The sequence below is a fragment of the Anomalospiza imberbis genome, chromosome 3 (genome assembly GCF_031753505.1).
Source record: "Anomalospiza imberbis isolate Cuckoo-Finch-1a 21T00152 chromosome 3, ASM3175350v1, whole genome shotgun sequence".
Taxonomy (NCBI): Eukaryota; Metazoa; Chordata; class Aves; order Passeriformes; family Viduidae; genus Anomalospiza; species Anomalospiza imberbis.
The window spans coordinates 84,525,678-84,538,077 of record NC_089683.1 but is presented as its reverse complement, the minus strand read 5'-3'; the positions used below and the strand labels follow the sequence as shown (position 1 = coordinate 84,538,077).

The 12,400-nt window shown below is 39.9% G+C and overlaps 1 protein-coding gene across 3 annotated transcripts in view; it reads right to left on the bottom strand.

The window, feature by feature from the left end:
• The window catches only part of GLP1R (glucagon like peptide 1 receptor), an 84,850-nt gene that overhangs the window by 29,128 nt on the left and 43,322 nt on the right, over positions 1-12,400 (bottom strand). For all 3 annotated transcript variants that reach the window (XM_068185485.1, XM_068185487.1, XM_068185486.1), the window contains exon 4: positions 1,500-1,609. In XM_068185485.1, the coding sequence (XP_068041586.1) occupies positions 1,500-1,609 (110 nt within the window). The remainder of the gene's footprint in view (positions 1-1,499; positions 1,610-12,400) is intronic.

The window sequence follows — 12,400 nt, the reverse complement described above, 5'->3', positions numbered from 1 at the left end:
TCCTGTGCTGTACAAAGGAATACATTCCTTGTACTTCATAAATTCGGTACAGTTATTCAGATGTATCTTGCACAGCCAGGAGGATTTAAGGTGAACACACAGGCTGTACCTCAGATTTGCTAGCTTAATGCTTTAAAGGGAATGCTACAAAAGTTGCCTTATGAAAAGCAAAATCTCTTCAGTATCAAAGCTTAAGCAAACAACTGAAACTTAACAATTTAAAACACATACACAGATGAAAATGACATCATACACCTAAATTTACAAAGATTCACTAACACTTTGGAATTTTAATTACCTTTGTAATATAACACATGACAAACTCATAAAAACAACTTCTTGTTCCCACATGCCAGATGCATAAACTGAAGTTACTATGGGGCTCTATATACATTAGCTGGAACATGGCTGGAACAATAGCCAAACACGGCTGTTCATATTTCAGGGAGTGATACCACATACAAAGGGTTTCAGAATCCAGATCAGTTAATGAAAAATTGGAGGCAGGTGCCAAATGAACAAGTGTTATCATTAGGTATCTCACTCACTGGCATGTCCCAGCACAGCTCTGGAAGAAATCATAATGGCCAACAAGGAAAAGTCAACCAACCAGGCTTATACACAGTGTTAAGACAATGTGTTCTGCTGATATAGCACAGAACACAAAAGGGAAACCACAGAGGGCATAGATCCTGCAGCTCTTAGGACTTTCATAAACATGAACTGTTTTGACTAGGTAATGCACTAGTTCCCAGTACTCCAGGATAGAGAGAGTGCACTCAATTTCTGTGAGGAAAAGCATCACCCTGGGAGGTTCACAGTAGTAGTGGTATCACGTGTCATGGGAACGCACACAGTGCACTGGCTGACGCCAATGGCAGTCAAAAATCCTCTGAAAATCTCTGTGCTCTCCTTCATTTAGTGCCAGGCATCTCAGCTCCCTGCAGAGTAAAAAGCACGAAGGCAAGAAAATAACACTGACAAGCCTAATTCCATCACACACAGAAAATGAAGGTATAAAGACAAAAAAACCTTGAACAAAAAAAAAAGGGCAGGTATTGCCCCATGCCCAAAGGTGAAAAAGCAAATATCCTTCAATTCAGTTCATCTTAATTACCTTAACAGCTGCTAACAAGACAGACAGAACAAACGGTCACTATTACAATGACGTGACAATGGAAAACAGAAAAAGGAATAACAGTAGGTCACTCCTGCAGTTGAGCTCCTTGCTCAACTTGCACCACAGCTGGGATGACCTGAGTCATTTTTCTGGCTCTCAAGTACATTTAAACGTGCTCTCATCTACCCTTCATGTTCCCTTTGTTGAAGAGAAGAGACCTGATGTCCCTTAGCATTAGGCTTACTGAGGTGAGTCAATCAAGATTACTCTGCCAGGAGAAAAACATGTGGGCATCAACAACTATTTTGTCCCTCTCTTCTGCTTTGTCCTAAACAACAGCAGCAAGGGTGGGGGAGTGGGGAATGGGCAAAACTCTTACCTGGTCAGAGGGCTCACACTCAGACAGATTCCTCCAGGGCAAGGTTGAATTCTCCTTCAGCAGCCAGGTCCCCTCCAAGGTGCAGAAGCGGTACACCTGCCCATGCAGTACTGCCAGGAGTAAAATGAGCCACAGGGTCAGTGGAAGAGAGACTACTCAACCAAGGGGCAAGGCTCACAGAGCATCTCCCTGCAACCCTCCTTCCTCACCCACCGCTCTCCTGGCTGGAGGGGGAAGCTGCAGTATGGCAGGGCAAATGCTGCATCTGCTCCCTGCCTGCCCCCAACACTCTGCTGCTTGTCCTCAGGGCCCCGGAGCAGCTGCCAAGGTAACAGATGGCATCAGGACATGTTCCAGGACAGTTGCTGACCATTCCACACTAAAAAAAGACTGAAATAATTGCTGCCATTTTTGTGTGGATTTTACAACATGCATAAATTCCAGCTCACTAAAATATTAGATTTTGAAACAAAGGAATTCTAGGAATGTTAAGCTTCAGCTACAGATTCTATATGGAAAAGAAGGTGCACAAAGACTAAAAGTGCTTTTTCTTTTCCAAAAGCATGCAGACCCAGAGAAACCTCAGAACAGGTATGCTAACACAAGCTTCCCAAAATGTAAATGCTTATACAAACATTTGTCCTACAAAATGAAGCCATAAATCTTTTCCTAAACTACCTATGTACTCTTTCTATTCCCTCTGTCCTACATCTTTGAATAACAAAATTAACAATAAATTAAACATCTTTCTCAAGCAGTAAGCTGCTTGATCTTGTAAAAGCAAGTACATTGAAATGGCTCCTAATAAATTATGTCAGACTGAAGCACCAAAAGAAAAAGTGCAAAGGGAAAGCAGCACTCACTTATAGTGTATGAAAAGAAACTCCTTCTCTAGTGTCTGGAGTACTGGGGAAATCTAACAACTTAGACAGTTGGACACACAAGCAACTGGAAGTGTCCTTGTATGAGTTTCTTTGCAAATGAAGTGTCTCACTAATCACATTTTTGACCCAGTAAACTGACCTATTCTGCAAAATGAATCTACCCCTCAAAAAGCAATGCTGGTCAATCCCTCAACCAGGGTTAGCCTCTACCCAGACAATGTTTGGAAAGATACAATATTCTGGGGTATAAGAAGAGGAGTTAGGAGGATTCTGTTCTACATGGGCATCAAAATACCTCCCAATTACAGCTTTCGCTCAAACTCAGCCTTGCCTGCTTCAACCTCATCCTGTTGTCAGCTCCCTCATTACTGCAAACTAGAATCATTAGAATTTGGCATTTCTGTTCAGTGGGAAAATTTTAAAACTTATTTGAAATTCTAACAACCCAGTAGGCTATTTGCATGTTAGCTGACAACAGGTAATCTGTTTGATAATTGTCAGCAGCAGACAACTAGTAGGTACTCTAAGTAATAAATGTTAAAAAAAATAAACATTAATATTCTAATAAGCCATTTTTAATGAGTATGCTAAATGGTAGCTGATAATGGTTCTGGTATGCACAGTCTATTTGGTTTTGTAATTGCTATACTGAATACACCAGTAAGAGGTAATATAAAGATGATAAAAAAAATAAGCTATGCTCGTGGAGGTTTTTTTCTTACTATTAAGGATATGTGTTCACATGAAAACAGAAGGAGAGATTAGGTACAGCATCTGCAACACACACAGTCACAGCCACTAACTGCACCTGCTCTCATTACCTACTGCCAGTGACAACCACTTCCTTAGGTCAGTCCATTGCTATGATGTCACTCAAGGCTAATAAAAATGCTTATTTAGGAGCATCAGGAATTAAAGAAAGACTAGGGAAAACATGGGTCCTCTCAGGAAGGATATGGGAGACCTGGCTGCAAAGGACAGGCAGAGGGCTGTGAGGTTCTCAATGGCTTTTTTGCTGCAGCCTGGAGAAGAAAAGGCTCCAGGGAAACCTTACAACAGCCTTCCAGTTCCTGAAGAAGAAAAGCTCGAGCGTAAATTTAGATTAGATATTAGAAAGACATTCTTTACTGTAAAGTTGGTGAGTCACTGCAACAGGTTATGTTGAGAGGCTGAGGATGCCACATCCTTGGAAGAGTTCAAGACCAGGCTGGATGGGACTTTCAGCAACCTGGCCTAGTGGAAGACATTCCAGTCCAGGGCATGGTGGCTGGAACTAGATGATCTTTCAGGTCCCTCCCAACCCAACCATTCCATGATTCTATGAATATATTAAGGATCTCACACATCATTCCCCCTCTCACCCACCCCCCTCACGATTAGTGGTTAGCAACCTGAAGTAAGCCATTCAAAACACCTGTGCAAAAGCAGCCCTAGGAATCAGTAAATATTGTATATTTGGATCCAATGAATATGAAACCCAGTAGGTTTAAGTCCAGAGGGTCATAGGACTAGGAAATTTTGTCTGACTGCCATTAGATGAGCTATAACCAAGCATTAAAAGACAAAGTTATTATGGGGCATAATCTCAGAAAACAAGAAATTTGACTATATTCCTGGGGGAAAAAAAAACAAAAAACCAAACACAAGGGAAAAAAAACCCCACCCTGGTAAAGGAGAATTAATAAAAAAAAAAAAGCAAACAAAAAAAAACCCCAAAGCCCAACATTATTTCACATTCTCTAAAACTCTTTGTGAATTCACCCCCTCTGCCAGTATTTCTTAGTGCAAGGTCTAACTGGAATGAATGCTTAGCTTCAATATATTTATTTTCTCTCCCAATCATCATGACACACTTTAATTTTCTTTTTATTGATAACACTTTTTAAATAATGAAGACGAAAATCTAGTGTATCCTGAAGGCTATCATATATTAGAGAATTGAAAGGTTTCCTGTAAATGAAACATGGAATTTGCTATCAGACAGAAAGACAAGGCAATTAATTTAAAATGAAGAAAAAAAAATAATATAATGCTATTACACTGGACAGGAACATTCCTGCCACATCTAGAACTCACAAACTCTCAAACTGCATGGCTCTCACAGAATTCTAGGGTCACATGCCAGCTGTGTCAAGTTGTCATAGACTCACTGATTGCCAAAACAGGGGTAACCAGTGCAGGACTCAGATGCAACTGAAGACCAGCTGGGCTATTTGTACCCAGGAATAGCCTTAAAATGTAAAAGAATAAATCAAACAAATTCAAAATAGATGAGACTGCACATCACAATGTGAGAACCCAAATACCTGGTCTATGGAATAATTTATTAGCCAAAATGCTTATGAGATAGAAAACGTTATTAAAAAAGAATGTTTCAATGTTTGTTTGAATGTTTTAAAGAGTGTTTATAAAAATGTTATAAAAATTTCCACTTTGAGGTACCATTAAGATTCTAGTTGATACATGGGACAACACTCATGAAAGAGCTGAGAGACTGCAGAGTGCAGGACATGAAAATAACACAGGGCTAATGCACTGCAGGCAGCCAGTTACTCTCAGAAATGTGAAAACAAGTCTCACTGTTGTGGAAATGTAATGCTTTCAGTAATGTGTCAGACTCCCTATTACCCACACAGCATCACTCTGTGGAGCTGTGAAGGGCTCAGAAATTAATAAGCATTGAAATGAACAGGGCTAATGCCTTTATTAATATTCAGCTCTTTATTAAAAAGATCAGCTGGGCAGGGGGCCCAAACGGAGCTCACCCCCCGCTGTTGTAGCTTTCCCAGGTGGCTGAAAGGAAGGAGGCATGCAGAGTCTGTCACTGATGTCCAGAGGAGCAGCTGTCCCTTCTTCTTCCCTGTGGCACAACCAGTGGCCAAAGGGTGAGGAGGCATGGCGTGCAGAGTCTGTTGCTGAAGTTCAGAGCCACAGCTGTCCCTGCTCCTTCCCTGGTGGCAGTACCAGGTCTCTCTGTCTTGTCCGTCTCCACCTCGCACAGCCTATTCTAGTCTAGTCTTTTGAGGTGATGATGACGGACAAAAGTCGATCAGGGGTTGTGTTTCCCTCTTCCTCAGCTAGGGCATTTATCTATCCCCCTCTACTGTGCTTAGTTCTTTATTTAGAGGTGTCTTTATCCCCTAAAAATACTCCCATGGTCCCAGGGGGTTTTCTTATTTGCATTTTAGTCCTAGAATGTTGGTGTGGTGGGGGGAGGCAGGTTATCTCCAGGTAATTTAGAGAAAACAAACTGAGCAATTAGCTAATTAACATTTCAATATCGGTACTCAGCTAGAGCCAGCAGCCATTCCAGTGTTGCCATGGGAACTAGGAAGGCCCTGCCCACATCTCTGGGGAACACCTGGAAACTTTGTTCATTACAAGCATCACACACATGAGACCCTTCATGCCTTGCAGCTTGGCCCATCCAACACCAGCACCATGCAGGGTCTCCCAGGCAAACCCAGCCCAGGGGTGCGGCCACCTTCGAGCGCTGTGTGATCTGTTAGAGAAGCTGCCCGGAAGAGACTGAGCAGAGCCCAGACTTCACACAGCATGCCCACGGAAAGGTGTGCCTCTGAAACAGAACCCTCCCAAATTGTATCAGCCCACAGTCATTCCTACTTTCTCCATTTCCCAGAAGCAGAAGGCAAACAGCCTCCATCTACTCCTCCTGTGGACAACAAGCTCAGTCACAGGCAGCCACATGCTACTGCCCAAACACAGAAAAAGCTGTTAATGACCAGCAGCTCAGAAGAGATTCACCTGAGCTGAATGCTCTTCCCCAGTCTTTTCTCAGTAATGTGAGGGACAGAGTAAAACACCAGGAACTCTGCTTTGGTGTTTTTCCAAAAAACCCTGGAGACCTTAAATCTTCTCATATACAAACTTCCCATCTTTGCTGCAGGACCAACAACATAGAAGGAATCCACTAGCTTTTAATCAGGAATGTTTTGACTAAAGAATTGCAAGTGTCTTACCATTCTTTCTGCTCAGAGGAAAGCATGTGGCTTACAATAAAGCTACCTAAAAATGTTTCAAAACTATTTTTTCACATGTACTTTTTATGACTCTCTCTGCACAGGTGGTCATGGCTTAAGATAGCAAAGATCTTCAACCTTCTAAAACAAATAAAATTATAGTATATGCACACATTCGGTCTTTGCTGAGGGCCTGGTCCAAAGCTCACTAGGAACCTCATTTCCTGCAACTTTCATGTGGTGCCATTGCTGACAAGAAAATCAGTTATTAATAGACACTGAGACAAACTAACAGTGACATGCTAGGAGGTGGCGTGTATGCCATGACAGAAAGAAGGCACCCACACAGATTCCCCCACAACTGCTGAGCAATTTCAGCTTCTTGCTTGCAGGTGGTTTACTCAGAGGCAAATTACATTTGTCCATGCTTGAATTCTGCAGTGACTCAGGCCCTCTTACCTTTAATGCAGTCAAAACACCAAGCATACAAAGACCAGCAGCAGTTCTAACAGACCAGAATGACAAACAGTACTTTTTTAAAGGTTCAAGGTGGTTCTTGCCTCATTGCTATCCTGAAATACCTTTTTCCTGTCCTGTTTTCTCTTACATACAGTCAATGTTTCAAATCATTCCACTATATTCTAGAATTAGCTATAATCCTCTGCAAATAAACAAATCCACAACCAGTGCATAGGGAATCTGATTTTATTTACTTTTTAAGTTAAGTGCAAAAAATTACAAAACCTTCAGAACAGCAGCTTAATGGCACAAGTTTATTTGAACAGTGTCAATCACACCTCATTAGAATTACATGTTAAAACACTGACTGATACCCAAAACTCAGTCTCTGTGAGCTGATAAAAGGTAGAGAGCCAGCATTGAAGCTAATAACATCTATTTACTGAACCTGTAAATCAAATCAAATCCCAGAAATAGCTGAATACTTTTACGTATGGAAAGCATGGGCAAAAAGCTCACAAACTTTTCCTTATTGGCCCCATTTTTACTAGAAATAAAAACAAATTGAGTATCTTCTCTATTTGAAACAGCCAACCTCATCTGCATTTTACAACATCAGGGTGTCAAGGTCAGTGTGACATTACTCACCCAACTGTCCCTGAAGATAAACTGGAACATTATTCATTGTAAAAATAAATTACAGCATGTCCTAGCCAATCAATTCTATTCAGATGAGAGAAAGAGAAGAACAAGAGACTGAAGTTTTGTCTGTCTGCTCTGTGTCAAGTATTATAGACTTGCCATCTGTTAACATCCATCCTCTACTTCCAGCAGGGAAATTGTTTTGGAAAAGGTAACAATTTTCTCCATAAAGGAGGGTTTCTGCAGTATGAGAGCATCACTATAGTCTTCAAGACAGACTGGCATGTTCCTGAAATGAGCAAACTGCCCTTTGATGGGGACAACAAACCAGAGTTTAGGAGATTGCGCCCCCATCAGCAGGTCTGTTCAGCTATCACTTGCTGTGACTTGGGCAATGCTCTCCTGAAAGGAATCACTCTTGGCTGTAAAAGCTGCTGCTAAGTGTCACTTAGCCTCAACCCCCATGCTGCTTTCTGCAAAGACATCCTAAACCCAGGACTCATGCCTAGGAGCATGCAGCTAAAAGCATGACATAAGAGAACAGCCTGATCCTGAAGCCTCCAGGGAGCTGGAAGAGCCCCAGCTTGCACCACTGTCCAAGAATCACATTTATCAAAGTGCTCCTTTGTGCTGGGCTTACCGCCACATCATCTGAAATTATATTACCTCAACAGGCAGTTTAACTACAGGTACTTTATTTAGTATTCTTTCCCACCATTCCTCTTCCCTCATAATGTATTAGTCATCTCAACTCCTTTGCTTTTGTAATAACAAAAAGAAAAAAAAAACAAAACCAAGCCTGTGCTTGCTTACTTGCATGCTCCCTTGCATCATGGGGTGGCTGTTAGGTGTGCAAGCTCACGTCTGTCTCTTGGTAGGAGTGTGAATGTATTTACTTTTCTTTTTCCTCTTGTTACTCTTCTTCCTTGCAGTGTTTTGGCTCTTTTTTTTTTAATTGGAAAAGGCTGGAGGGATTCTTGGATCTTTCAAGCTAGGAGCTAGTGATGAGGAACGTTCACAATAGGGATGTTTGAGTCTGTTTCCGCACGTCTCACCCAAACTATACACACTACTGAAAATTATTTTCTTCCTGCAGCAAGAACTTGAAGTGACCACCTGACATGACCTCATGCAGACCTAACAGACACCTTTACGTGGTGCAAGGGAAGATCCAACCAAGCACAGGCCACACCGCAGGCTGCACAGACACCCCTGCATGTCCTGGAAATTCTCAGTGCCAGAATGCTCTGCTGTGCTATCAAAAGCACAAAGTCACAGACACTGCAGATAGAGATGATGTTTGGCATCACACATGGAATATTGCCCGCATATAAATTCTTATTTAAAAGTATTTCTTTTGAAATTACATTAATACAACTGCACTAAAGATTCAAGAATCAGGAAGTGTTAAGCTAAAGCTACTTAGATGAGTTCTAGTCCCACCCAGTAACAATATTTCTACACACACAGTCATACATTTTTTCCAACAGAATTCATGGTTTTATTCAGGATGCAGAACAGAGAGAGATAATTTAATGTGAAATTACTCATTCTTACTACTGTGAGATGCAAGCCATATTTAAGCAGAATGAATCAAGTCTATACCAAATACTGCATCTTCTTATTTGTATGATCCATTCAAAGACCACCAACAATTCAGCTCCCCAATGAACACTAAAGGCTATTAGCTCATATGCATAAAGAGATGATCAAAAATTAACACCATATTTTGGTAACATGATAAAGTCACATTTATACAAAAAGAAAAGTTATTCTGCATGGACATATTCAGTTCTCTTAGTGCAGAGATCATCCTTGCCAGCTCTGCAATATCTTGCCTCACTCAACACAACTTTTTCAGTTAATGAGGCAATGATCCTGCAGAGAAGAGTCCCCTTTACTACATCTCACATGCAAATCCATTCCTTATACTGAAGGTATAAGATCTGTGAAACATAAACAATCACAGAACATGGCTTCATAATTAAAAACTACTTGCATAATGGTGGCCAATAAAGGTTATGTAAGCAAAGAAGACCATACCAACTCACAAAGTATTCCTTAAGTCACAAATGTATACATCACTGGGTATGAGTTAGTATCTCAAAAATTAAAATAGCTTTCTGGAAAAGAATATTGTTTTTAACAGAGAATTACCCTAAAAGGTGCTATACCCTCCAAGCATTTAATTTGAGGAACTTGTATTGAGAAAAGGCTGCCATTAACTATGCTAGACAACACTGACACGTGATTTAATTTGAGGAACTTGTATTGAGAAAAGGCTGCCATTAACTATGCTAGACAACATTGACACGTGACATAACTTTTTGAAATAAACTTTAAAAAAAAATCATAAAAGTGCACACATGCATGTGGACATCAGGTTTAATAAAGAATGTTTATGAACTATAAAAGATGTGAATTAATGCAATAAAAGAAGGCAGCTTATGAAAAACAAGTATTTATGATAATGGCACAGTTTTGTCAACATTTGGTAAGATACCAAGAAGTACCACTAGAAGTTTTGTTCAGAATAAATAAAAGTGGATTGGAATACATTTATTGCAACAACAAACATGATTGGAAGTTTAATGCAAAACAGACTTGTAAAAATGCTGTTAAGAGGTTTTGTGTTTTTAAGTTATTGTATCAGTTAATGTAATTAATAAAAGCCATCCTATTTGAGGATATTAAAATGATGCAAAAAAAAAAATCTGCAGTGAAAAGTTCTCTTAAAAGGCTGCAAACCACACAACTAAAGTTGTCTCCAGGGCAGAGAAAGGGATCTATTTTACTACACCCATATTCCAAGGCCTTTTAAAAATAAGCAAAAAATCTCTCAAAACAAGCTAAAAAGAATGGAAAAAACTCAGAAAAATCATTAGCATAATACTTGCTGTGTTAAAAAAAAACTTTGGGCAAAGACAATGGGTAACCAGTATGTTAAATATGCACAGCCAGGAGGAAGAGGGATGAACACAGGCAAATGAACACTGGTTGGTTGATGCAGCTTCTGTACAAAACAAAAAGCTCCAGAACATGGAGCCTAAAACAAATGCCAGATGCTGCAAGCAAACTGCCAGTCCTTGGCAACATGGAAATTAGTGGTATTTGGTTATCCGCAAAAACAATAGGAAGCTTTCAGAAAATAGGTCATAAAATTTATCCCAAACTATCAAACTTCATTTAGGGCTAACTATGATTCTGCAAGAATTAGCCACTGTCTACACAAAATAATGTGGATACTTCAAAGCAGAACAAATAAAATAAAGCATTTAATCCATTTTGAAGACTGAAGACACACCATTCTTCTCTCCTCTAACTACATTCCTCTCCTTGGTTCTCCTCTTCAGGTTCATTCCTTCAACCCTTCCTGCTGCTGCAATATTTAGTTCTGTGCATCTGCTCTACCTACACACTCTTGCCCCTGTTCCCTTTCCCCCCTACGCCTTCCTACTTCTCTCTCAGCTCCTACTCAGGGTTGCCATTTTTCAAAAGCCACCATAATTAAAACTGCAACCTAACTCCAACCTCTCACATCTCCTTTCTCACCAGTCTATTTCTCAGCCTTCCTCATCATACTCCAAGCTCCTCCTGGCTCCAGCCAAGCAGTGAAGAGGGGCAAAATCAACAAGGAACATCTGCTCTCAGTTTTTTAACTTTAGAGGAAATATGCCATTGAGCACTTGATCCTTTTCTTGCCTAATTCATTTCTGTTCATTCCAATTGTCAAAAAGTAAATTAGAACCAGAAAGTCATATGAGTCTGACCAGGCATCAACCAGCATTATTTTTGTCACCAAACAAGTCATGTACCCAAGTTCTCTCATAAACATTTCCCAGAAAAGCTTTATTCTTATACAAAGAAAAATGAAAGTGATGTATGGGAATCCTAACAGTTAACATTTGGAGCATGTTTGAGAAGGATTAAACACTTTGAAAATTCATAGCAGGGACCTGAGTCTCTCAGGAAAAATCTTGCCTATGACAGAAAACTCTCTGAAAGAGAGGGGAAAGTCACCAATAAAACATGCAAGTAGAAAAGAATAATACTTCTAAACAAATTAAGAAGTATAATCCTTGTAAAGATTAGTGTATTCTCAAGTTAAAGCTGCATATGCAAAATGGCATGAAAGGGAGGATGTTCTATAATTAGACTTGCATTAAGATACCTTTTAAGTCAGTTCACATTTTTTTGCAGGACTACTCTGTCAAATGAAAATATTATAAAAAATTCAACCACAAAGCTACTAAGTTAGAGTCAAAGACTCAGCTGCCTTTACATAAAGCATTTACATATATATATTCACACATTCACACATATAAACATAGATTGATTTGTATCTCCACCAAAATTTAAGTGAGGATATTGGAAAAATAAATAACCTTTAAGATCACTACCACATCAGAAGCATATCTGTTATGTGAGAGGACACACGTAGGTTGGATGCGAGAGGAGTCTTTCCAACCACCCAAGGTGAAGTGCCAGGAATTCCTGAAAAGTGGTGGAAGAAGTGAGCCATATGGGCAGGTTGCTCTCCACCTTTGCTGTTTTAAGATCAGGTATTCATGTCTTAGCAAATCTTCTGGGACTTGGGGGGAAAAAAACCTCAAAACAACCAATATTTTACTAACTAGCAACATTTAAGTAAACTGAAACTTAACAATCTGTTTTCAGCAATGCATTTAATTATGTAGCACACACAAACACTATTGTTTATTCAGACCTGTTATTAGTTCACTTTACTCATCCACAGCAATTAAAAACTGCAAGTTCTTAGGCATAAGTAACATGAAGAAAGGTTTGAGGTCCCTCTGTTTAAGAGTGCACTGGTACAGAAAACAAATAAAAGCAAGTAGATAATAACTTCCCTTATACAAGTATGTAATGAGAGCACAGATGAAGTCTAAGATATCAAACATATTTAGCTACTTGC